The sequence below is a fragment of the Geotrypetes seraphini genome, chromosome 8 (genome assembly GCF_902459505.1).
Source record: "Geotrypetes seraphini chromosome 8, aGeoSer1.1, whole genome shotgun sequence".
In the NCBI taxonomy this organism is placed as follows: Eukaryota; Metazoa; Chordata; class Amphibia; order Gymnophiona; family Dermophiidae; genus Geotrypetes; species Geotrypetes seraphini.
Genome location: NC_047091.1, coordinates 158,247,941 through 158,275,020, shown reverse-complemented (window position 1 = coordinate 158,275,020; position 27,080 = coordinate 158,247,941). Strand labels below are relative to the sequence as shown.

Sequence of the window (27,080 nt, the reverse complement as noted above, 5' to 3'; positions counted from 1 at the left end):
TCAACGGTGCATAGCGTCACGTGACCTCCGACAAGCATTTTTTAATTAGTTATATATTACTCTGGTTTTGATGATGTAAGTCTTCTCTTTAATGGATACGAAGTTAATGGACCCTCTCTCTCATTATTGTTTTAGCTATCTAGTTTTGTTGTCTAGATTCTTGTAGACATGTTTGTTCGATTATGTATGTTGATTGTGAGCCACTTTGGTTAAAAGTGGATTCTAAGTGTCTTAAATAATTAAAGGATTTACGTAACCTCCAGCCCCTTTGAGATGCTCCTGGAAAGAACACATACCCCATTATTCATTCACCACAGATTCTATTTATTTAAAACACTTATAGACCGCCTATCAAAACATCTATGCGAGTAACATTACATACATACTTAAAACAAAACTTAACAAATCACAATAAAAACAGCAGCATATAACAAACATCCTGCATCCATTCCTTAAAATAATTAAGGCCCAAAAACTACAAAATCATGAATTACCCAGATTGAAAAAGGCCAATCGGAAAAGATAGGTTTTCAAGCTTTTCCAAAATGACAAAAAATCAGAAATCAAATGAATGGAGTCTGGAACAGAATTTCATAGTAAAGGTCCAGCTACTTGGAACATATGAGATTGATTCACTACTTTCTTAACAGAATGAATAGAAGGGACAATCAAGAGATCTTTATTCATGAACAGATTTAAATACCAATGTTAGTATCTTAAATTGTATTCTCCATATAATTGGCAACCAGTTCAGTTAGTACAGATGTAACACGAGAATAGCGAGGTAATCTGGCTATAACCCTAGCAGCGGTATTCTGAGCCACTTAAAGATTTCTATAGTAAGCCGCATAAAAGAATTACAGTAGTCTAAGTGTGGCAAGACAAAGCTTTGCATCACTGATCAAAAATTTGCAGCCAACAAATCCCAAAATTTTAGTACTATCCTGATCTTAAAAAATACAGTCTTAACTACAGAAGAGATACAACTACGAAATTTTAGGAAAATGTTCAAGATGACTCCCAAACTTTTAATTTCCTGCTGAATTACAATTGTAACACCTGCATACATGAAATTTAATGGAGCTTCCCTCAATACCAGTGGGAGAAAGCCATAAAATCCTTGTTTTTGAGACGTTTCGTTGTCATCCATAACTGGATCTCATCCATATAGTGTGACAATAACCGGAAACCCTGTATCTAGTCTGCCGGAAACTCAAACAAAAATTGTAGATCATCTGCATAGATCTGATATTGTAACCCAAGAAGTGAGAACAATTTCCCAATGGGTGCCAAAAATAGATTGAAAAGCATAGCAGATGAGGAGCCCTGTGGCACTCCACATTTCAACGGGAAAAACACAGATTGATCATCACCATTTGCCACACAAAAATCAAATCATTTTAATATTTTACCAGCAATCCCAAGTCCACGTAATCTGTCCAATAAGGTGAGATGATCTACAGTATCAAAGGCAGATGCTACATCAAGAGATTCCAACAGATAATGCCTTCCCATGTCAAATACTTTACGGATCTTATCATATAAAGTCAGCAAAAGTAATTCCTTATATACTCTAATATAAACTGACTTGAATATAAATGGAGGTGACCTTTTTTCCTCCCCAAAATGAGGATAAAAGGTAGACTCAAATATAAACCAAGGGGTTATTATTCAAGTGAAGTGCCTTGCCAGACTCTGCACCTTGTTCCCCCTCTCTCGATGCTCTGCCAGGCTCTACATCCAGCCCCCTCACTCACTACCTCCCGATGACTTGCAGGCCTCCACTGGCTGGGACAGGAGTGATCCCTCCTGTCCCAGCAAATTCTAAGAATTTTTACCTCCCTCCTGTCTCCCCGCATACCTTTAGTATCCCTGGTGGTCCAGTGGTGAATCGCAGCAAGAGTGAACTTCCTTCGCTCTTGCCCATGCATGAGAACTCGCAGCAGCCAATCAGCTAGCGACTCTGCACGGGCAGGAGCAAAAGTAGGGCGCTCCTGCCATGATTCACCACTGGACCACCAGGGATACTAAAAAGGTACGCAGGGGAAGCGGGAGGGAGGTACAAATTATTAGAATCAGCTAGGACAGGAGGTGGGAGGGATCCCTCCTGTCCCAGTCATTGCTGGACCACCGGGTCTTATGGCAGGCCCGGCAGAGGATTGCAACAGGTTCAGGAGGATCAGCACTGACACAAATATAAACAGGGACTCCCATTTTTGGGCCATTTTTTTGGCACAAAAATCTCAGTTTATATTTGAGTATATACTGTATGTGATAAAGCTGTGGTAAGATATTTTACTGCAGCATAATGCTATAAAATCTCAGACCAAAAAGAAAAATTATACAAAACTAAGCTTACTGAAAATGCCCAAAATATTTCCAAACATCTGATTAAATGTAAAAACCCTACATTTTTCATCTTGTCATTAAGAATTTGTTCTCATGTGCTCCTGCCAAAAGCAGTATATCAACACACTCAAGTTTAATCCTAAAATATGCAATTCCCTTCACTTTGAAAAGCAGATATAGATGTTCTAACACATTGTTCTTCAACCACCGGTCCATAGACTGGTGCCGGTCCACAGAAATTTCCTGCCAGTCCACAGGGCCGACATGTGCATCAGGCCCAAAACTGTGTTCTTCAACTGCCGGTCTGCGGTGCGATCAATGCATTGTTAATAAGATTATATCGTGTGTGTGTATATATGAATGGAAAAAATAGTGTTACAATTAGGACTATGGGGGCAGGGTCTGGGGTGGAGATTGGATAAAGATGGGCAGGGTCTGGCCCACAACTTAGCCCAGTGTTCTTCAACCACTGGTCTGCGGACTGATGCCGGTCCACAAAATAATTATTTTATTTCTGCCGGTCCATAGGTGTAAAAAGGTTGAAGAACACTGTTCTAACACACCAGTAACAGGTATGGTAAATGTAACATATACAAGTCTTAGAGTTTTGATCTGTCATACTTTTCCTTTTGCTCTCAATTCTCCATGGCCATGATCTCTTACAATACTCTTTCATGCTTAGTTCTCACTAGGAAAATCGGCATGTGTAAGCTTCAAGAGTTACTAACGTGTCTGCCTCAGTAGGAAAGGTCAGCATCTGCTCTCTGTCATCCAGAAGACTAATTCTGCTGCAGCTCAGCAGCTTTCATCCATCCTATTGTTTCGACTTACATAGTTGTTATGTCATGAGAAATTAAAGTAAAAAGAAGAATCAGAGAAAAGCATGAGTGTGTAAGATTTTTGTAATCTAGCATAAAGGAATTATATATGCCATTCAAAACTTGAATCTTTTTCTCTGTTTTTTTCCTTTTATAATCTGAAGCGTAGCAACAGTGATATACAAACTGAAATGGAAAGGTATCAGATTAATGGTCACAAATTTATTTTTCAAGGAAACCAAGAGATAGGGATATAGAGCTCCAAATCGAGACTTAAGCAAAATTATTCCACAAATATTCACTGGGGGGGAGGCGAGATATTCTGAGACTTCTGGAGTAGTAGAATTGCACAAAGCAGTTAAACACCTACTCCAGGCAGAATTCTACACAAAAAATCCAAAATTCTGTAGAAAAAAAATCCAAAATTCTAGACACAAAATTTGCAAATTTATTGGATAACATTTAAGCAAAATTTTTGCTAATTATTATCTAGAATTTCAGTACAATTCAGTATTTTCAATAAGGTTCTCTTTTACTAAGCCATGGTAGAGGTTTCCACCACAGCCGGAGCGCTAAATGCTCCGACACTCATAGGAATTCAACGAGCATCAGAGCTTTTAGTGCTCTGGGCTGCAGTAGACACTTCTACTGCGGCTTAGTAAAAAAGGGGGGGGGGGGTAACCTATACTAGAGAAAACAGCCTTCCTTACTTAGTAACTTTCTTCTAGCATCATACCTTTGCAAAAGACCACTGTGGTGAAGTTTAGTTGGTTTGTTTTCATTGTACTTCACTTTGTCTTTATGTAGTTGAAAAACATTCTGAAAGCTGACATTTCAATAACTTCTATCTTTGATTGTCTGAGCAGTTTATTTTTCCATTCACTTAGATCCCAGGAATCTCTTTTCTACTTTTCTTTGTTTTTTGGTTAATTGTCTTCCCAGGATCACCTGCCCATTTTATATTTTGTTCCTATCTGTCCTTTCCAGCATCTGTCTCCCTAGTCTCTATCCTGAGCTTCTTCCCTCTTTGTTCCTCTCCATTCATCATCCCTTTTCAATTAATGTCCCTCTGTCTAGCATTCCTTCTATGTCCCCATTTCAATGCTCTCCCCCCATCAAGCATTCTTCTCCATATCTGTCCCTCTCTGTGCCAGCACTGCTTCAGTGTCCCTATCTCTATGCTCAGTCCCCATCCTGGATATCTTCTCTGTCTGTGCCTCTCTGTGTGCAGGATCTTCCACCCCCGAGACAGCCTCTCTCACCCCATCCCTCGCCTCCAGCCAGCACATCTCACCTGTCCCCAATCCAGCATTCAGGGTTCCTCAGTGACAATTCCAATCAGCAACCTGGAGTCACTCTACAAACCACATGTTTTACAGTGGATGCGCTACATTGATGATATTTTTTTCTTTTGGGTTGGCAATCGTCCTTCCCTTTTGGAGTTTGTAGAGTGGTTAAACAACCTCCATCCTAAGATTAAATTTTTATTGCAATGTAGTTTAACAAATATTACCTTTTTGGATATTGAGGTTACAAGGATGGATAATATTTTAACCACTACAGTGCATAGAAGTCCACAGATAGAAACACTATACTTCATTTTGACAGTTTCCACCCTCCGCACCTCAGAGTCTTCCCATTTCTCAATTTCTTCGTTATAGAAGAATATGCTCCTCCCAAGATGAGTTTTTAGCCCAGTCTAAAATTCTATCTAAACGATTTGAAGAATGGGGGTATCCTGCCCCAGTAATATGTAAAGCGTTTTAAACGTGCTTTGTATGCCAGCTGTGTCTATTGTTGGATTCTTCACCTGCTCGAGTTGACAATGACACTGTCACCTGTGTTCTGAGCTATGACTCAAAGGTTCACCAAGTGAGAAGGAGCATACAGAGGCATTGGGAAATAGTCAAGATGTTACCAACCTTTTCCCAACATAGGATCCGATTTGCCTACAAGAGAAACAAACTCTAAAGAAAAGTTGAGTCCTGCATGCTGCATGTTAACAGGGGTGTATTTCCCCCTTACGGGACATCATAGCCCATGTGGAAAATGTATTAACTGTGATATTATGTTGACATCTACGGAGTTTGTTAAACTAGCAGATAAAGTGTAACTTTGAAGATCAGATTCACTACATGTGAATCTGATCCTGTTGTCTACTGCATCATTTGCCCTTGTAATCTTGTTTATGTGGGTCAGACTTTACGTCCCCTGCGCTTGCGTCTCAATGAGCACAGGAGTGCTCTTAAGAGGGAAGTCGCATAATCATGACTTTTTTCAATTGCAGTTTAGTTCTGGATCACATTTCCAAGTAATCTGCATGGTGGCAGTAGACAGCTTCAATTATAGCAAAAGGAACAGCTTTGTATTTATAATCTTGATGCAGTCCAACCATATGGACTTCATTTATTTAAAAATTTATATACCGCATATTACCTATACGGTTTCCATAGTAACAAGCATAAAATGTTAAACATACATATATAGCTCAGTTGTTAAAAAAACAACACTCTTAAAAATGGTCGATAAAACATCAGAAATCTTCAAATCCAGTTTGAATATAAAATTTCAACTCACAAAAGCCTTCACAAACAGTTGGGTTTTTAACATTTTCTTAAAATTCAGTCTAGCAGCACACAAACGCAAAATTCCTGGCAAGGTATTCCACAGCTTTACACCCGCTACAGATAACATAGTCGCACCAATCTTAATGTGGGAGATTAACATATTACCTTCTAAACAATTTCATATTGTTTTCTGATGTCAGACTTCTTTAGGTCTATTTCTACTAGGGGGTTATTTATTGTTTTTGGCTCTCCTTCGTGTGGTTGTGCCCTTGCAATCTGCCTTATAAATATGTCTTTATTCAATTTTTTCACTCCATGATGTCATTACATATAGTTTGCTCCTCTTGGTATTTTCTCAATGAACTGGTTTACCTGTCTCGAATGCTAACTAAATGCATGCTGGACCTATCATATGCTGGTTGCCTCTGATAGGTCATTGTGCACCGCCTTTCCTGTGGCAACACGCAGAGGGAGTTCTTCAAACAGTGAGTAAAGGGAAGTTAATTCCATTTTCACTAATAACCGTTTGCATGAGTACTTTACCCAAAAATTCCATTTGTGTTTTTAGGTTAGCTTGGATTTCAGCATGCTTCCTTGCAATTAGTGGTTTTTCCAAATTGATAATTTTTGCTATTTTTTTGTAAAGTCCTTATTTGCTACAATTAACCAAAGTGAAAGTGTTTTTGCTTATGACGCTTGGCTAGAGTGTAGGTTCGCCTCTCCTATTGTCCGAGACTTTTTTCTTTCGTTGGTTAACATTATTTTGGTGTATAATGTTTTTCATTAATAGAGTGATTTTCTCTTTATCTTTTGTAAGGTAGAATAGGCGCATGCAGGTGTCAACGTGATGCTCAGGACCCAAACATTGCCGGTCAGTCCTGAAATAGGCCCCTGGCACTGACTGGTCAATGGTTTCGACATGGATGGAAAAATTGTGGCAGCTAAATTAAGCTCAGCGATGAGAAAAGAAAAAGAAAAAACTGTTGAGAAAGAACACGAAGGCCGAAAGGCCCAAGTAAAGAAAAAAAAAAAAAAAGGGAGGGGGATATAATTTGATTTTACAGCCAATAAAGAAAACAACATTTAACTATTTATGCTCAGTCCTCTTTGGATCCAAGACTTTAGAAACAGCAAAGTAAATAAAAGAAAAAATACAAAGTATTTTAACAAAATGCTGAAAGCTATAGCACTGAAAACGAGGTCCCGTACTTAATCAAATAATTGGGCTCTAGATTTTCCTCCATACAGATGAGACATTGCCACAAAAGTTGTCAATTCAGATGGTTCAAAGAACACATACTTAACAGTGCGGTAACATACAATACACTTACAAGGGTGTCTCAAATAAAAGGTAGCCCCCTGGGATATAACTCCGGGTTTCAAAAGAAGAAATTCACGGCGGCGCTTTTGCGTCTACCGTAAAAGATCTGGAAACGTCTGTATTTTATGACCAAGGAAAATTTTTGTTTATTTTTAAAGTAAAGTTTTAACAACCATGTTTTATCTATCGGAAGAGCTACAGTTATAATCAAAGTGGCTGGCGATGCTAAATCTTTATCAGAAGTCTCTAAGAATTTTGAAACATTTAAAGGTTCTTGGTCTAAATATTTTTTTTGTTGTTGATTACGGCCTTTATTAGGTAAATAATACACACATGAGATGGTGGTAACATTTCTTCAGATACTTCCAACATTTCTACTAAGTATCTCTTAAGCATATCTCTAGGTGTTACCATCTCAAGCCTAGGAAAATTAATTAATTAAATTATTACTACGAGAATTGTTCTCAAGCATTTCAATTTTCCTTCTCAAGTTGATATTGTCCTTAACTAAAGTCTCTTGAAGTTGTTTAGATGTAGTAATTTTGTTTTCAAATTTCTGTATAGATGAATTAGAAGTATTCATTTCCTTTCTTAAGTCATTCAACTCTTTAATATGTTCTTTAATTTTTCCTTCAATATGTTGAAAATTAGGAGTAATAGACTTTACAAAGCCAGCCATTAGATCCCATAAAAAGTCTAGGGTTACTTCAGTGGGCTTAACCAAAGAAATTGGAACTTGTAACATAGCAGAGTGCTCACCATTCTGTAGATTTTCTTCAGGGCTTGCCTTCTGGCCATCACCCTCCTACAAAGATGAATCTGCCCCAGATATCTCCATTAGGGCTCCTTGAGTAAGAGCCCCAGCCTCCAAGCTCTGCACTGGATCCAAACTTGCTTCTGGAGGAGAGAACACCACGGTCTCGGGGGTTTCCCCACTCCTGGGAGAGCTAGTAACCTGAGCTTGCGGGGGCAGCGCCCTTACATCGGGGCTAAGTGTAGTATCAGGCCCAAAAGGAAACACTACGGGTTCGCCTCCCTGTGTCCTCAGCAGGCTGCCATCCGATGCTGCCGAGACCTCCTGCATTTGCCTCAGGAGTTCTTCAGTGTTGCCAAAACCATGAACTCCAGGGCACCGCAAGGCAGAAGCAGCGCTCCAGCCTCTTCTCTTGGGCATAGCGGTAAGTGAATACCACTAGAAGAAAATTCCTTCGTTAAAGTCGCTGTCCTGACACAAACAGCTCAGCGCGTCCAGCTTGCAGCAGCCATCTTGGATCAAAATGAGCATATAGACTCTTAATGGATCCAAGGTCAAAAAAAAAAATGTAATAAGATGTGGTGATAAGTAACAAACATGTAAACTTATGAGGAAGCAAATTAACACAGTATCCTAGATTCAAATGTGCGGATATAACATTCTTGTGAAAGATCCTTATGGCACAGATCAAGGCAAAACAAAACACACCATCAAAATATCTCAGTTTAAAACTGATATATTTAATTAATTTGCACAGAGTGCCAAATATAAAACTGGAACCTTGTGCTTAATATTTTCTACCGTTTCTCTTGTAATTAGTTATTTCTGGTTTTCATTTTTCCTCCACAAATGTGTGCGTTTCTTATTCTTTTATGATGAACTACAGGTATACAGAGGTTTTTCAAAGGACTGCAAGCATCTTTTCTGCTCTGAAACCATAAATCAATCTTTGCTCATAGTTACCAAAGAGTCAGCACTACAACACTTGACATAATGAATGCTAACCCAAGGGAGCAATGTGGGACTGGATAACAGAATAATTTTACTCAAGGACTTCAGGCCTAATTCTGGAACAGATCATATTCACCATTAGCAGTGAATTCTGCACTGAAAAATCAAGGAGTTCAAGTTACTCTTGTTCTCTTCCTTCTACAAAGAACTATGAGTCACAATCTTTAAGCAGAGCAGCCGGCATACCGAGTTACTAGCCTATACTAGTGCACTGTATGCTTGTAATGTCATGCAAGACTTTCCAGCATAACTAGGTACTGCCAGAAGGACAATTCCCAGAAATCTATACAAAGAGGGAAGTCCAGAGATAAAATTAGGGAAACCCAATACTTGCAAATGGACATGTATCCTAGGAGAACAAAATGCATCATCCACGGTTTATAATTAGATCATTGTATTAGGATACTGAACATAATTTATGTTCAGAGAAACACATTACATCAGTACAATTAAATGAGCCAGTGTTGTGCTAGTAAGCTGGCTGTGAAAGGGCTCTGGAATATATGACAATTCTGAGAAAAAGTTTATAGGGATGTGACTTAAGCAGCAAAGCCTTTATTAACACCACTCAGAGATACAAATATTGTACAAAATCATCTTATCAGTGCCAAAATCAAGTAGAAAGACCAAGACTCCAAAATTGCCATTATCAATGGCATAGTGGTTAAAGCTACAGCCTCAGCACCCTGAGGTTATGGGTTCAAACCCCATGTTGCTCCTTGTGACCCTGGGCAAGTCACCTAATCCTCCACTGCCCCGGGTACATTAGATAGATTGTGAGCCCTCCGGGAGATATAGGGAAAATGCTCAAGTATCTGATTTGTAACTCGTTCTGAGCTCCTTTGGGAGGACGGGCTAAAAAAATAATTCAAAAAAATCAAATACATATCATGACACCATCTGTCTTAAGCAAGAGCCCAAGAAAATGCTCCCTTTCCCTATCCTCTACCAGAATGGTATCCTAGACAAAAAAAAAAAAATCAATCAACGGTGGAGTTAAATAAAACAAACGCCAACCCCTAGCCCAAAATAGAAGTATAGAGGTACCTTGGTTTACGAGCATAATTCGTTCCAGAAGCATGCTTGTAATCCAAAGCACTCATATCAAAGCAAATTTCCCCATAGAAAATAATGGAAACTCAGACAATTCATGTACAATTTTCTCATTAACCGGTCAAATTAATTACATTTTACTGCATACAATTGTAGATATGAAATAAATATTAAATAAGAACAAAAATAAAAGAAAATAAATGGGGAGTGAGTTGAAATCAGTCATTAAGGTAGCTCGGCCACTACAACAGGATACAACCTTTGCAAACAGGGGAAGGCGCCATTGCCCAGCTCCAGGAGCAACAGAAAACAGCAGGGTCAGAAGGGAGAAGGCTGGCCATCAGTTCATTGAAGAAAAGTCCCAAAGCAGCCAAAGGAAGCGATCCGAGACAGAACGCAGCATGCCAAGGAAAGAAGTCGAGTCACAGAAGATCCATCGAGGCAAACCCACCACTGACGATCATAGCTCTGGCATCCGCCCAGATCCCCGATGTACAACCAGACTCCTAAGGTGTACCACAGCCCCACCAATAAGCAGAGATGCCATACTGAACCAATAAGCAAAGCCCCCATACCAAACCAATAAGCAGAAACTCCACTCTGATCTCAGAGTCCCGCAGTTGCCGATGAGGGAAAAGGGCCCCAAAGTCAATCACCCTCATCAGGGCAGATCCGGAGCCCAGCAGGTAGGAAACGCACATTACCAATTAAGGTTAGGATCAAGTTTATGTGCTCGTACTTATTCATAAGAGATATGACTTAGAGGAAGAGTATCACTGTTCGCCGACGACACCAAACTTTGCAACATAGTAGGCAGTGGCTTATCACCTGATAATATGACACACGACCTACTGCTGCTAGAACAATGGTCAAAAACTTGGCAGCTAGGCTTCAATGTTAAAAAATGCAAGATAATGCACTTGGGCAGGAGAAACCCACGTAGAACTTATGTACTAAATGGTGAGACCTTGGTTAGGACCACGGCAGAACGCGATCTAGGAGTGATCATTAGCGAGGACATGAAGGTTGCCAATCAAGCGGAGAAGGCTTCCTCCAGGGCAAGACAAATGATGGGGTGTATCCGTAGAGGTTTCGTCAGCAGGAGACCTGAAGTTATGATGCCGTTGTACAGAGCCATGGTGAGGCCTCACTTAGAGTACTGTGTTCAGTTTTGGAGCCCACACTACCGGAAGGACATGCTGAGGATCGAGTCGGTTCAGCAAACGGCCACCAGGATGGTCATGGGGCTCAAGAATCTCACGTATGAAGAAAGACTAAAGAAGTTGCGGCTGTACTCACTTGAGGAAAGAAGAGAACGGGAGATATGATAGAAACGTATAAGTACATCACGGGACGCATAGAGTCGGAAGATGATATATTCTGGCTCATGGGACCCTTGACCACCAGAGGGCATCCGCTGAAGATCAGGGGAGGGAAATTTCATGGCGATCCCAGGAAGTACTTCTTCACCGAAAGAGTGGTGGATCATTGGAACAGACTCCCACCCCAGGTGATAAAGGCCAGCAGCGTGACGGATTTTAAAAAAAAAATGGGATACTCATGTGGGATCTTTAAGGGAGTAAATTCAGGAGGGAGGGATACTTGGAATGGGCAGACTTGGTGGGCTATAGCCCTTTTCTGCCGCTTTTTTCTATGTTTCTATGTTTCTATGTACTGCAAGACGATGCTCATTTTGTGAGTTACAATTTGCTGGAGTGTTTTGCTCATCTTACAAAACTCTCAAACAGAGGTTTGAATGTACAAGCTCTTAAAATTTCTCATACCTGCTATCTCCACAATGTCACCAGGTACAATGTCTCTAGCCTTGATCCTCTGCACACTCTTTCTGTCCTGTCGATACACTTTACCCATTTCAGGTTCATATTCTTTAAGAGCTTCAATTGCATTCTCAGCATTTCTTTCCTGAAAAGAAAAAAAAAACCACCATAGAGATTAAAATGTTTACTACTGATACAAAACAACTTATTCCCACATTTGTGTTGCATAGACCATCAAGAGAAACTAGAAACTTCTACTTATTTGCTTACCCAAAAATTAATGGGTGTAGATATAAGACCTTCTTAGATAGGACCCTAGCATTTCAAGCTGGTAGGCAACAATCTAGGTCAGGTAAATGTATTCAGCAAGCTATGTTATCCTATTGCAGTTTTCGGAAAATTAAGACCACTTTGTTCAATAAGTTTATTACTTAGTGAAGTTTTATTATTGAAATTCTATTTTACAAATATTTGCATTTTTTACTGCATTATTGTATTTCGCTGATTGTCCAGCTCTTTATAGTGTAAACCGCCTAGAACTTTTGGTTATGGTGGTATAAAAGAATAAAGTTATTATTATTATTATTTGTCTAGAGTTGTAAATGTGCTCTACACCAGTGTTCTTCAACTGCCGGTCCATGGACCAGTGTCGGTCCGCAGGGCTGGCATGTGCATCGGACCCGAGACAGTGTTCTTCAGCCGCCGGTCCACGGTGCGATCAATGAGACGTTGTCTTCGGGCCAGATCCCTCGTCCTCACTGCTGCAGTGCACAAAGCCGTGGGCAGAGGCTCCTATTCGTGCCCTGCGCCTGAAATGGAAGCCTTCTCTCTGACATCAGAATGTCAGAGGGAAGGCTTCCAGATAAGGCACGGGACGTGTGAGGAGCCGCTACCCACGGTTTTGTGCACTGCAGTACTGAGGAAGAGGGAGCCAGCACAAAGATAACACCGGGGGTGGCATAAAACAGCGAGGCGGGAGCAGGCCAGAAGGCAAGGCAAGGCACAGCATGGAGGGAGGGAGGGAGACAACAGTAGGGAGAATGATTTTATTTTTGAATTTAATGATTGATTTACATCTGCTGTCTGTATTTTGCACTGTTCAGGAAGAAATTCATTTGCTTCTTTTCTTCTGGGGTTGTACTGCATACAGAGTCTTGCATCTTAGGGTTTGTTTGTATATATTAGTACTTTTAGTTTTTGGTCCTGAATTTGCATGGGGTTATCTGTGTTAGAAGCATACAGTGTGCTTTGTGTAGTTTAATTTTGTGGTTAACCATTATGTGTTGTTAATATGTTTATATTGTGTGTGTGTGTATATATATATGAAAAATGAATGGAAAAAATGGTGTTACTATCGTATTTTCACGCATATACCGCACACCTGTGTAAAACGCGCACACGGGTATAGCGCGCGGGAAACCTAAATTTATGTAAAGAAATTATTATATACCGCGCACACGCGTATACCGCGCATGCTGCTCCATGAATTTAAATCTCCTTCTGCCGTCCCGACTCTCCTCTCGCCGCCCTGCCCTCTGCCCCAAGTCTCCTCTCGTCCCAACTCTCCTTTCGCCGCCCTGCCCCGAGTATCCTCTCGTCCCGACTCTCCTTTCGCCGCCCAGACCTGCTCCCAGCTCTGTAAGCATGCGCAGACCATCTACAGACAAAGAAGATGGTTTGAGCTGCTTGCCGCTCAGTTTTCTAACCACACTGGCCCCCCCCACCCCTTGAAGTCCTGTCCCCACCCTGAAAGCCTGATGCCCCACCCCGAAGGACCGCTGGCCCCCCACCCTGAAGGACTGCTGGCCCCCCACTCCGAAAGATCGCTCGCACCCCCCTGACGTCCGATTCATCCCCCAGCGCCCCCCCCCCCCGCACGGAGAAGCTGCCTACCGTTGGTTCCCGATGCCAGTGAGCCCTGCTGCTTCCTCTGCCGGCGGTCCCGCCCCTTTCTGAGCCCTGCGCTGCTTCTTCTGCCGGCGGTCCCACCCTTTCTCTGACGTCAGAGAAGGGGCGGGACCGCCGGCAGAGGAAGCAGCAGGGCTCACTGGCATCGGGAACCAACGGTAGGCAGCTTCTCCGTGGGGGGGGGAGGGGGCACTGGGGGATGAATCCGACATCGGGGGGGGTGCGAGCGGTCCTTCGGGGTGGGGCAGGGGGATGAATCGGACGTCGGGGGGGAACTATGTAAAAAAAAATTTGTACAACGCGCTCACGCATATAAAGCGCATGGTTATGCACGGTTTGTAAAATCGTGTATAACGCACGCGTTATATGCGTGAAAATACGGTATTATGGGGGTGGGGGTCGGGCCCAAAACTAAGCCCAGTGTTCAACTGCCGGTCCACAAAATAAATTTTTTTAATTTCCGCCGGTCCATAGGTGGCAAAAAGTTGAAGAATACAAAGGAAAAACCTACCCAGTACCTTTTGGACTTCTGAGGTTTTTGCAAACAAAAAGGAGAACTTTTTATATTTTCCTTCCCTTGAGTCCTGTAAGACCAGTTCAGACCAACAGATAGGGGAAAGACGGATTCCAAAAACATCGATATAACAGGTAGTGCAGACAAGAATATTCCCAATAAGCTAATGCCAAAGCTAAGAATTAAAGCAACCTACATATACAATGAATCTGATGGCACAGCTAGGAATGAATGAGTCCTGGATAGAAAAATTGAGAGATTGGGCACCCCCAAAGTAGTAGGGACCAAAGGAGGGGGGATGCCATTAATAAATTCAGAAAAAAAGTGTTTTTATTTCTATCTTTGTTGTCCAAGCATTGCTTAGGTTCTAGTCTCTCCTGCTTTTTAAACTGTCCAGGGTTTGTCTCTGACATTTCTTCTCTATGTCTATCATCCATCTTTCTTATGTCTCTATCCATTCTATCCAGTATCTCCTCATTTTTCTCATCCCTGTCCCTATAATCAAAAGAGGGTTTTTCACTCTCTGGAAACTTAGGTCCATTAAGGCGTACTTCCACACTTCAGCCTTCAGAATCCTAGTACAATCCCTAATACTAAGCCACCTAGATTATTGCAACATCATCCATCTGACAATCCCCCAGAAGCAAATGCAAAGACTACAACTGATACAAAACGCAGCAGTCAGGATGATTCTCGGGTTGAAGAAGTCCGACCATATAACCCCTTCCTACAGACTCCTACACTGGCTGCCGATGAAGGCACGCACGAAGTTCAAGCTAGGATGTCTCTGCTTCAAGGTATTAAACGGTCAAGCCCCTAAATATATTACAGACCTCTTCTCATTCCCAACCAACAGACATAAAAGAAAAACACACCTGAAATTTGTCTCCCCTCCGGCTAGAGGGTGTAAATATAAGAGATACCATCAACAACTGCTATCGTATCAGGCAGCCACATGGGGCAAAGACTTAGAAAAACTAATTGCACACACAAACAACTATGGCGAATTCAGGAAACACCTAAAAACCTACCTGTTCTTGAAATACCTAGGTAGCGAACCAGAACATCAGCCCCCCTCATAATACCACCACATACCCGACCCTGTAAATTATAAACCCCAACCTTAATCACTAACCATGAACACACCATTCAATTCATGGAATACTTCTAAATTTTGTGTTAGCAGCATGGCACTTCCTGGTCTTGCAGCACACAAACTGTTGTTAATATTATTAATGTTGGAATTACCAGATGTACAATGCTATACCCGTTAATTCGCTGTATGTACAGTTTCTCTTTATTGTATTTACAGTTTCTCTCTATTGTAAACCACTTCTCTTTATTGTAAACCGCCTAGAAGTCGCAAGATTGTTGGCGGTATATAAGAATAAAGTTATTATTATTATTATTATACTCCCTCCAGAGCTAGCATCTCATGCCCCTGTTCATTCTCATGTTCAGCTTCTCTTCCCTTCTTCCTGCACCCCCATAACTCCTGACCTATCCACCTTCTTTGGTCAGGCATCTCTCTCCCTCCATCCAGATGGGCCAGTGTCTCTCACCCTCACTTTTTTCCTTCTGCTCTCCTCTCCAGTCCTGCATCTGCCTCCTTTTCCAGGCCCCTCTCTTCCTTCGGTCCCCAAACCTAAAGTCCAGCATCTCTCTCCCTCTTTCCCTTCTCCTTCTCTCCCCTTCCCCCGCACCTGCCCAGGCCTAGCATCTGCCTCCATTCCCTCCCCCCCATGGTCCCACAAACACTGGTGGATTGCAGCAGAGGCAGAACTGAAGGCTGCTCCATCTGGTGGGGCTTTTCTTTTGCCACATTCCACCTCTCTGATGCAACTTCCTGTGAAGTTACCACCAGTAACTTCTATTCGCCCTATCAGGGAATATTTCTCAGAAAGTTGGCACAGAGACCGAGACCCTGAAACACAAGTCACCAACAAGCCTAGATGTGGCTTGTGGCCCACTTGATCAGCAAGGGGGGGGTCTATTGCATCCCCATGCCAATAAATTTCTACCATTAATATGACACCATCAGAAAATATTGACCACCAACTACAAACTATGGACTTGGTCTGCTAAGTCCTTCAAAATAGTTTGTCTTGACATCTATTATCCACTGGACTTCCTACTGGAACCAACAAATGAACCAAAAGGACCTGGTAAAAAAGGTTCCTCAACCAAACTGGCAATACACACAATCCAGCTGGGTATCTCCTGATCCATAGCTTAGATAAGTTGTAAGCCTTCAGCCACCAGGGCAAACCAGCCCTAGCCTCAGAGGTTCCAAGGATTCTGCTGTCATAATATGGAGATAGCAATAGCCAGCACCACAGCAGAGAACTCCAAAACAGCCTCATGTGGCCAAAATGATTGCCTCCTCATTGAACCCAGTACTTGCATGTAATTCCATGCACAGGAAATCCTCATCATCAAACAGAAAACTCAAAACACTGCTTGAAGATTGCAAAATCACTGTCATACCTTCGGGCCCCACACATGAAAGGACACACCCTTGACATACTTGCATCTGCCCCCTCCACTATCAACTTCAAGAGGACTCCGGTACCATGGACAGACACAATACCTACTAAACTTCTACTTAAACTTCACAACAGCAAAACCGAACAACAAAGCCACCAAGGAAGTTAAACTAGTTAGAGGAAAGCCAAGACCAGACCTCTTCTGGAACATAGTTGAGAACACTTTAATCCCACCTTCAGACTGTACTACAACTATGCTAACAAGCTGGAACCAATCCATTACCAACACTTTAAATACTCTCATTCCCCTCCATCCACACAAAACAAAACAAAATCATAATTCTCCCTGGTTTACTGAATCACTGAGATCTGACAAACAACTATGCAGGCGACTGGAAAGGAAATGGCAGAAAAGTGGTTCATAAGAAATCAGAACACAATGGCGTAAGGCTATAAAAAAATACAAATCCAACATAGCAGAGACCAAGAAAAACTATTATACCAACAAATTAAGTACCAAAACGTTGGATAATAAAAAGCTATTTCACCTAGTGCGTCAACTCACAACCCCACCAAAACAGGAATCCACTGGACACCAACAAAATCACAGCTAAGAACTAGCAGACTTCTTTCTCAACAAAATAAAAAATGTTCAATCTGAGGTAACCAAAGCTCTCACCACAGACACACACTCTTGACACATCTCAACTCCTCACTGAACCTACCAAAGCAGATCAAATCTAGGCTTCATTCCCCAACCTGTCCATCCCTGACACAAAAAAACTACTATCCAAATTGTCCATGCGCAGTAGCCCCTTAGATAACTGACCCTCTTATCTCCTCACTACCGTTTCTAAACAGATCACCATCTGGATTACCAGCCTCCTAACTCCCTAAACCAAGGCCACTCGTCAGAAACAATGGGTAAAATAGCACTCACCCCTATACCAAAATCAAAGGCAGATCTAACTTCAGCCTCAAACTATAGACCCATTGCTGGCATATTTATCCTGACAAAAATCATTGAGACCCACTTGTGCAAACAGCTCACAACCTCTGTTGAACAACACTCTTGCTTCCACCCATCCCAATTTGGATTCCATCAACAACACAGCACAGAGCTTCTCCTCCTCACCTTGATCACAAAAAACAAACTACTCAGTATTGGATGTCAAGCAATACTCCTCCAATTTGACATTTCAGCAGCCTTTGATTCAGTAGACCACCACCTGTTACTAACAAAACTGTCAGAAATTGGCATAACCGGCACAGTGCTAAGATGGTTCTCAGGATTTCCTACTAAACAGGGAATACGTCGTCAAAATGAACGGAGAGCTCTCCAACCCCTGGAGGGCCTTCTGTGGTGTACCACAGGGCTCCCCACTCTCCCCCATCCTAAGCAACCTCTTCATGAGCTCTCTTGGTAACATCAAATTTGAAGATGAAAGCATATTGTCCTACGCAGATGACATCTGTCTCCTTATTCCCATAATCAACAATCACTCGGACATCACCGACAAAGTCTCACATAATATTGAAAGAATCCAAATCTGGGCAACTACCAACAAACTAAAATTAAACACAACTAAAACCAAAGTTTTATACTTTCACACACCTCAACAGACAGCACCTACAAGTGTCACTCTTCGATTGGACAAGACACTCCCTGTAGAAGAATCCTCCAAATCCTAGGTTGCATAATGGACTCCACACTTACCATGGAACCACAAATCTCCAGTCTCCGAAAGAAACCCCTCTACACCTTGAGACAACTAAGATTAATCAGACCATACTTTCACTAACACCACTTCTCCTTAATTGAATAACTGATAATACTACCACAACTGGACTACTGCAACTCCATGGGAATCAACACCATTCTAATCCACAAAATGCAACTCATACAAAACACCGCTGTTAAGACTAATCTTCAACCTGAGAAAATATGACTCATTTACAGCCTTCACCATCTGCACTTGCTGCCCATCCCATCACGAATAACCTTCAAAACTTCATGCATCATTTATCGCATAATTTACGGAAACTCCGCAGCTCCTCTCATCCAGCTCTTCTCCAAGGCATGGTCTACTTCCCGCAGAACCCTCAACAGAATACCTCTAAATCTCTCTTCCACAAAAAATCTTCAATTCAAACGTGTTTTCCACTCCATGTTCACCTTTCTAGGAGTAAAAACTTGGAATGACCTTACAGAAACGACCAGAACAGAACCTAATGCACACCATATTCCAGAAGAAACTGAAGACTCATCTATTTGGCACTTAATCACCTTAACCTCTCCTCCCCCTTCCACACACCCCCTCCCTCCTACCTCTTCTTCCTTTCCCCCTCCTCCTCCCTTCTCCATCCCTGCCCATCTCTATAAGTCACCTTGAGCATGCCTAGGTATGAGCAAAGCAGAAAAGCACAGTTACTTACCGTAACAGGTGTTATCCAGGGACAGCAGGCAGATATTCTTGACTGATGGGTGACGGCACCGACGGAGCCCCGGTACGGACAATTTTAGAGTGATTGCACTCTAAGAACTTGGAAAATTCTAGTAGGCTGCACCGCGCACGCGCGAGTGCCTCCCCGCCCGACAGAGGCGCGCAGTCCCCAGTTAGGATAAGCCAGCTAAGAAGCCAACCCGGGGAGGTGGGTGGGACGCAAGAATATCTGCCTGCTGTCCCTGGATAACACCTGTTACGGTAAGTAACTGTGCTTTATCCCAGGACAAGCAGGCAGCATATTCTTGACTGATGGGTGACCTCCAAGCTAACAAAAAGAGGGATGGAGGGAAGGTTGACCATTAGGAAAACAAATTTTGCAAAACAGATTGGCCGAAGTGTCCATCCCGTCTGGAGAAAGCATCCAGACAATAGTGAGATGTAAAAGTATGAACTGAGGACTCCGTTCCACTCCTCAATAGGAGTGGAACAGAGGAAAGCTACAGATGTTGCCATAGCTCGAACTCTATGGGCCGTGACAGAACCTTCCAGTGTCAGTCCGGTCTGAACATAACAGAATGAAATGCACGCTGCCAGCCAATTAGACAACGTACGTTTAGAAACAGGACGTCCCGAGGGGGTCACGTGATGCACTCGTCCTGATCAGACGTGTCTGAGTACCTCTCCCGAATACTGGGCTGATTTTTGCTATATCCCGCTACATATCTGCCTTTTCAGCCTGTTTTCTTCTTCCATTGACTGGGGCAAGTCACTGGTTGCTCGTCTGTACCATTTCTGGCCGGGGTCTTCCGGTATGCCAGCCAGAGTCCAGAAGTCTGCTAAAGTTTTGCGAGGCCCTGCCACACCGGCTAAGATGGCGGAACACACTCCATCTGACCGCATGCAGCTTACACCAACCATCATGCTGCAGGCCGACGCGATCAAAGAGCTGAAAAAACATCTTACAATGTTTTTGGATGATAAACTCACCCGATTTCAATCCACGGTCGACGGCCTTAAAGACACGGTAGAACGGCAGATCGTCTGCAACACGTGGAGGAAAGGGTCTCGGCGCAAGATGACCGCACGGCGGCCCTAGAGGCGGGAGCACGAGCCCTGGAGGATAAATGTCGCAAACTGGAGGACCGGGCTGAGGACATTGAGAACCGGAGCCGTAGAAATAATGTCCGGCTTATCGGTCTTCCAGAATCAATTTCGGGTACGGAATTGCACGCCTTGGTCTCCACGTGGCTACCCAAGGAGCTTGGGATGGATGCCGGAGGTTCACCTCTCCTGATCGAGAGAGTGCATCGGATTGGAGCTTACCGGGAAGGAGAGCGGAAGCCGCGGCCAGTCATTGCCCGCATTCTCAATTTTGCCGACAAGACTCAGCTTATGCTTCATTATAAGGCGAAAGGCAATGTCTTGTATGAGGGCCAGCGGCTTCTCCTGTTTCAGGATTACTCTCCTCGAGTTTCAAAGCAGCGCCGCGCTATGGCTCCGTATTGCACACAGCTCCATCAAAAACAGCTGCGTTTTGCTTTGCAATATCCGGCAAAACTGAGAGTCCACCATGCCAACAAAATGCACTATTTCACCACCCCGGTGGAGATTCGATCCTTCCTAGAGGGCTTGCCAGACTGAGTATCTTACTTTCGTGATACCTGTGAACCCTGACACTGACCGCTTGCACTGTACCGGGGGCTAGACTTTGCTACGCACTCCATGAGGATGATCCCCTGCTGCAAACTCGACGACCTGGACATTTTGTATTTCTTACTTTTCTGCCCTAGCTTCTTCCCCCCTCCTCCTCCTACCTCTTGCCTTCTAGGGCCCCACGGGATCCGGGTGGGAACTGCTGCCTCCCTTCGGGGGTGTGAGCTGGTAACCTCTGGGCCCCTAGACCGAGAAGACACGGCTTCGAGGTCCCGTCTCTTGTTCTTTCTATTTCTTTCTGTCCTGCACCTGCTGCCTGCCTGCGTGTTACTTTCCTTGCTTGGAGGAGTCTTGGCGCTGTGTGTTATCTCTGTGGGCCTGCTTCTGCTCGTTGCCGCCTTAATGGCTTTTGTTATCGGCAGGGCAATGAGTGGGGATCTTAGTTTTGTGTCTCCCTCTCTCTTCTGGTTTCATCCCCATCCGGGGCTCTGTTTATTGTCTCTCTCGCATTCTCACTTTTCCTTTGATAGACTTTGAGGTGGGTTCGGGGGGTGGTCTGGGTCCGGGTTGGATTGTTTGGACTTGATGGGGTTGCTGTTATCTGGATTAAATGGGCTTCCGGGAGTCAGTACTGTGGTATAAACTGTGCCCTGCTCCCCTTTTGTTTAGTATTTTTCTCATCTATTTGAATGGCTTTCCACCTGATGGGCTGCCTTTATTTGGACTGCTGGGCATTCCTTCTGGGGCATGCGGGGATTACCCTCCTTTATTTTCTTTTGGGAGGTGAAGGCTTCTGGCTCATGAGGGTCTGTAGGGAGCTTTTGCTTTGCTGGGTATGATTTAGTGGACAGGGGATTGTTCGGCTATTAGTGCGGGTACAGTCTGGGATGTTTCGGGGTTTGGTTGGGAGTCTGTGCTAGTTTAGCGGGATTTTCTTTTCTGCTTGATATTGGCTAAGGGTACGGGAGGGGGGAGGGATGGCTGAGTGCAGGCAGTTTTTTTTCTTGGGTTTGGGGTATTGGAAAGTTAGGGGAGGACTTTCCGGGAGAGGGGAGTGAGGTGGTAGGAGGGGCGGGATGTGTGTGGTATGGCTGTGGATGTTTGTAGGAGGGTGTGTGAGTCGACGGGGTGGGGTGGGGGCAGAGGGTAGTGCTGACTGGGGGACCGGAAGGTCTGCAGGGCTCCTGTTTTTCCCTGGAGCCGGGCTTAGCTGGGAGGTCCGGTTTCTGGCATGTTTTTCTTTATTTGTTAACAGATTGCTATGGTGGCTTTTTCTGCTTAGCAGCTATGGTTAATTTAACTGTCGTTACTCTGAATGTAGATGGTATACACTCTCCAATTAAACGCAAGAAAATTCTCACTTGACTTCGGCAACACCACGTTGACGTAGCCTTTCTGCAAGAAACCCATCTGACGAGTACTGAACATGAGAAACTGCGAAGAGAATGGGTGGGAGATGTGAGCTATTCCGCTTATAATGGGAGACAAAGAGGGGTGGCCATTTTAGTGCATAAACACTTACCGTTCCACATTCATAAGACTATTCCAGATAGGGACGGCTGATACATTCTTGTGTTGGGGGAGGTCTGGGGTTCTCAACTCCTCTTTTGCAACCTTTACGCCCCAAACGTTTATAGTCATAGTTTTTTCTCTGGGTTACTGGGAATTCTAGCTCAATATCCCACTTATCAATTGATTGTGGGGGGGGATTTTAATATTGTTGCTGATCCAACCTTGGACTGCTCTCCTGCCAAGCCGAGGCCTCAAAATTTTGCTCGCATGGGGGTGAATTTTTTATGTGATCAGCTGGCGGTAGTGGACGCCTGGAGAACTCTTCATCCGTTTGATAGGGAATATACATTTTATTCTAACCCTCACTCTATGTATTCCCGTCTGGACTACATTCTGGTGTCAACTACTTTTTTTTCTTGCGTGGACAAGATTACTGTTGAAGATGCCTCCTTCTCTGATCATTCGGCGGTGGTGCTTACTTTAGGGATCACTGGCATGAAGGGGGATAGAACATGGCGGTTCCCTGCTGCTTTGTACTCAGACCGGGATTTCGGGATCTATTTGCGGGCTCATTGGCTGGAGTATACCGCGCATAACAACACCCCTGACGTGGACTCTGAGGTGTTCTGGGACGCCTCTAAAGCGGTGATGCGGGGCCATATTATTCAATATGTTGCCACTACAAGAAAACAGCAGGGAGAGAAACTTCTTGCTCTCGCGGACCGCTTGGCTGTGTTTCGCAAACGTCACCGGACGTCCTTGACGGAGTCGGATGGACAACAGATTAAATCTTTACGCCGTCAGATCAATGAGATCTTGGACTATCGTGCTCGCCAGGATATCTATTATCAGAAGTTTCGGCTTTATCAGTGGGGTGGCAAGGCGGGTAAACTTCTTGCGAACCTAGTTCGGCCTTACCGGAAAAAACAACTTATTCGACAGGTGAACAATGCTAGAGGGGATAGCTTTACTCAGGAGGCCCAAATCCGGGAACAGTTCGTGGCTTTTTATATCGGTCTCTATGCACGACGGGAGTTTACGGAGGAAGATCGCGAGCATTTTTTCCGGGATATTTGTCTTCCACGGATTTCCGCTGACCAGGCTGCACAACTGAACGCCCCTATCTCCCTAGAGGAAGTTCGTTTGGGGATCCGAAAGCTGAAGCTTACCAAGTCTCCGGGACCTGATGGCTTCGGTCCGGAATATTACAAACTTATGCCTGATCTTCTTGCACAGCCCTTGGGGAATTTCTTTAACTTTCTATCCACGTCTACATCTGGTCTCCGGAACAACTTAGCCCATATTACCCTGCTCCCTAAACCCGGAAAGGACATTACGCAGGTAGGATCCTATCGACCGATTTCGTTGTTGAACCAAGATGTTAAATTGTTGCCTTCTATTCTGGCAGCCCGACTGAATTTGGTCTTGCCTCAGCTCATCGCGGAAGATCAGGTTGGTTTTGTCCCCCAACGGTATGCTTCTATGAATCTCCTTAAAGCTTTGACAGCGATCCATGTACATCGCGGTGGAGGGGGCACCTCTGCAATCGTTGGGTTGGACATGGAGAAAGCCTTTGACAGTATTTCGTGGCAGTATCTTTTTTGGGTACTACAGGAATATGGCTTGACGGGGAACTTTATTATGTGGATTTAGGGCTTATATACCCTACCGCAGGCAAGACTTATCATTAATGGAGGCCTTTCCTCTTCCTTTCCGCTCTGTAGGGGCACGCAGCAGGGGTGTCCCCTTTCTCCACTTCTTTTCGTCCTAGCTCTTGAACTGCTCGCCATTAAGATCCTTACTAATCCTCAGTTGCAGGGTATCCAGATTGGGAGCGTAGAGTGCCGTATCACGTTGTTTGCGGATGATATTTTACTCTTTTTGGACCAGGCCTCCCGTCATTTGCCGGTGGCATTGCGTTTGGTAGCGGACTTTGGTGTCTTGTCGGGTCTCCAAGTAAACTGTGCTAAGTCTGAGCTCCTCCCTCTGTCCGGCCTGGGTCCAGAACCCTGGCATGCCACTTTGCAGATACCGCCTGTGCGGAAGCCGATGAGATATCTTGGTATTTATCTCCATACTGACCCTCGGGTTATGTACAAAAGTAACGTGTTAGCAGCTATTGATAAAATTCAGACCTTGTGTTCTGCCTGGCGGGATCTCCCGCTGACCCTGCTGGGGAGGGCGGCTCTGGTTAAAATGATCCTCCTACTCAAATTGCTGTACCCTCTACAAACGGTGCCCTTTTGGGTGCTGCAGCGAAATGTTGGGAGGCTTCGGTCCATTTTTACCTCGTTTTTATGGCGCCATAGAGCGGTGAGGATAGCTTATGTGAAATTGACTCTCTCTAAACGGGAGGGGGGCTTGGGCCTCCCGGATATACGAGCGTACAATGTGGCGGCTCTTCTGCGTTTTGTCCATGAAGGGGTGACTGGAGTTGCTCGTTTTTCTCCTTCTGGATGGCTGACGGGGTGGTGCGCACCTTACACTTTCATCAACCTTCTCTATATGTCACAGAGTCAGAGAGGGGGAGGAGCATTGCTTTCCAGGTTGCGGTTCTTGCGCCCTTTTCATTTGGCCTGGAGGTGGTGGCGTAGACTGCAGGACCGGTCCCGACCGCATCCCCATTCATGCAACTTCAGGGTAACCCTGGCTTCACCCCGGGTCTCGGCCGTTCTCCATTCACTATATGGGCATCTAGTGGGGCTTCCAACCTCTCTTCTCTGATTGAGGCCGACATGGGTGTTTTTGTTCCGTATGCCACCATTCGGGACCGATGGGGCATCCCTAACCAGCAATTTTTTGCCTATTTACAGGCCCGGCACTATTTTCAGACTTTGCATCAACAGTTTGGAGCAGATTGGCTGTGTGGCCCTCTTGATGACTACCTACTTACTATCCCAGCTTCTCAGAGCTCCTTGTCGGTCTGGTATAGAGTGATTCGTTCTGTAGCCTCCCAGGGCCACTTATCTGCTCTTAGAGAGCGGTGGAACCGTGATCTTGCCGCTCAGTATACCCATGATACCTTTCTCGATCTTTTTTACACTTTACATGCTTTTGTGATGTCAGCGGCTTGGCAGGAAACTCAATTTAAAATCCTCCACAGGGCTTACATAACCAGAGAGTGAGGGGCGGGCATGGGATTGTGGGACGACCCACTGTGTACCAGGTGCTCCGGGGCCCCGGGGACGATTTTACACTCCTTTTTGGAATGTCCTGACCTATCTATCTGGAATTTTTCTTTTGCACAGCTACAGTTGGTCTTGCAACGACCAGTTGAGTGGGATTACAAAACATTGCTCCTTGGTGACCAGTCTCTATTGGAGGAGCAAGGTTTTACGGTGCCGCAACGGCGCTTTATTTATCTGACTTTGCTGTCGGTCAAACGTACAATCTTACAATATTGGGTGCAGGCGGGGTCTATCCCTTTGGACAGCTGGCTGAATCAGATGATTGAGCTGGCGCATTTTGAACTTTGCTATTCTAAACGTTCCTCCAATCCTGAGGTACTTAGCTTACCTGGCTCTTTGGAGGGTGTTCCTGCAGCTACCTCTGGTTCTCCGGCGTGGGGTGGGTATGAATGGAGAGTATGAGAGGGGTTTGCATGTCTGGTTGATTGCTCTGCGTTGGTTGGTATGTGTGCTATTTCATTTGTGGGACATCCTTGGGGTGGGTTGGGTCTGTTTTTTTTCAAAAATTCTTGAGACTTACATAAGAGGCGGGCTGTTTTTAATTGGATTGTCATGTGTTTAGTGGTTTACCTTGTTCTTCTGTTGCGGCATGTTCTGCCTCTGTATTGCCTGCATGTCTTTGCAATTTTGTTTTGTATTATTGGACCTTTGCCTGTTTCTGTTGTGGTCTCTTGAATAAAAATGATGTTCAAAAAAAAAAAAAAGAAACAGGACGTCCCAATTTATTCAGATCGAAGGACAGAAAGAGTTGGGGAGCTGATCTGTGGGGCTTAGTACGCTCTAAATAGTAAGCTAGAGCCCTCTTACAGTCCAAAGTATGTAGAGCCTGTTCTCCAGAATGAGAGTGAGGTTTCGGAAAGAAGACAGGCAGAACAATGGATTGGTTGAGATGGAATTCAGAGACAACCTTAGGGAGAAACTTTGGATGTGTACGCAGAACCACCTTGTCATGATGAAAGACCGTAAAAGGTGGATCTGCAACTAGTGCATGTAGCTCACTGACCCTCCTGGCAGAGGTAAGAGCAATAAGGAAAAGTACTTTCCAAGTGAGAAACTTGAAAGGAGTGGTAGCCAAAGGTTCAAATGGAGGCTTCATTAAGGCGGAAAGAACCACATTGAGATCCCAGATTACAGGAGGGGCTTTAAGAGGTGGTTTCACATTGAAAAGACCCCGCATGAACCTGGACACCAAGGGATGAGCTGAGAGAAGTTTTCCATGAACCGGCTCATGAAAAGCAGCAATAGCACTGAGGTGGACTCTGATGGAAGTAGACTTAAGGCCAGAGTCAGACAAAGAAAGCAGATAATCCAACAATGTCTCCACTGCCAGGGAAGTGGGATCAAGATGATGAAGAAGACACCAGGAAGAAAACCGTGTCCACTTCTGATGGTAACATTGCAGAGTGGCTGGTTTCCTGGAGGCATCTAGAATGGAACGAACGGGTTGAGACAAAAGAGTATCATGAGAAGTCAGCCCGAGAGATACCAAGCTGTCAGGTGCAGAGACTGGAGGTTGGGATGTAGAAGGGTCTCCTGATGCTGTGTAAGCAGAGAAGGAAACAGTGGAAGAAGAAAAGGTTCTCTGGAACTGAGTTGAAGTAGAAGGGAGAACCAATGTTGCCTGGGCCACCTCGGAGCAATCAGAATCATGGTGGCTCGTTCCCTCTTGAGCTTGAACAAGGTTCTTAACATGAGAGGCAGAGCAGGGAAAGCGTACAGGA

The 27,080-nt window shown here is 44.2% G+C and overlaps 1 protein-coding gene across 2 annotated transcripts in view; it reads right to left on the bottom strand.

Moving 5' to 3' along the window:
* The window catches only part of ATP2A2 (ATPase sarcoplasmic/endoplasmic reticulum Ca2+ transporting 2), a 189,595-nt gene that overhangs the window by 124,501 nt on the left and 38,014 nt on the right, over positions 1–27,080 (bottom strand). For both annotated transcript variants that reach the window (XM_033955387.1, XM_033955386.1), the window contains exon 5: positions 11,658–11,796. In XM_033955387.1, the coding sequence (XP_033811278.1) occupies positions 11,658–11,796 (139 nt within the window). The remainder of the gene's footprint in view (positions 1–11,657; positions 11,797–27,080) is intronic.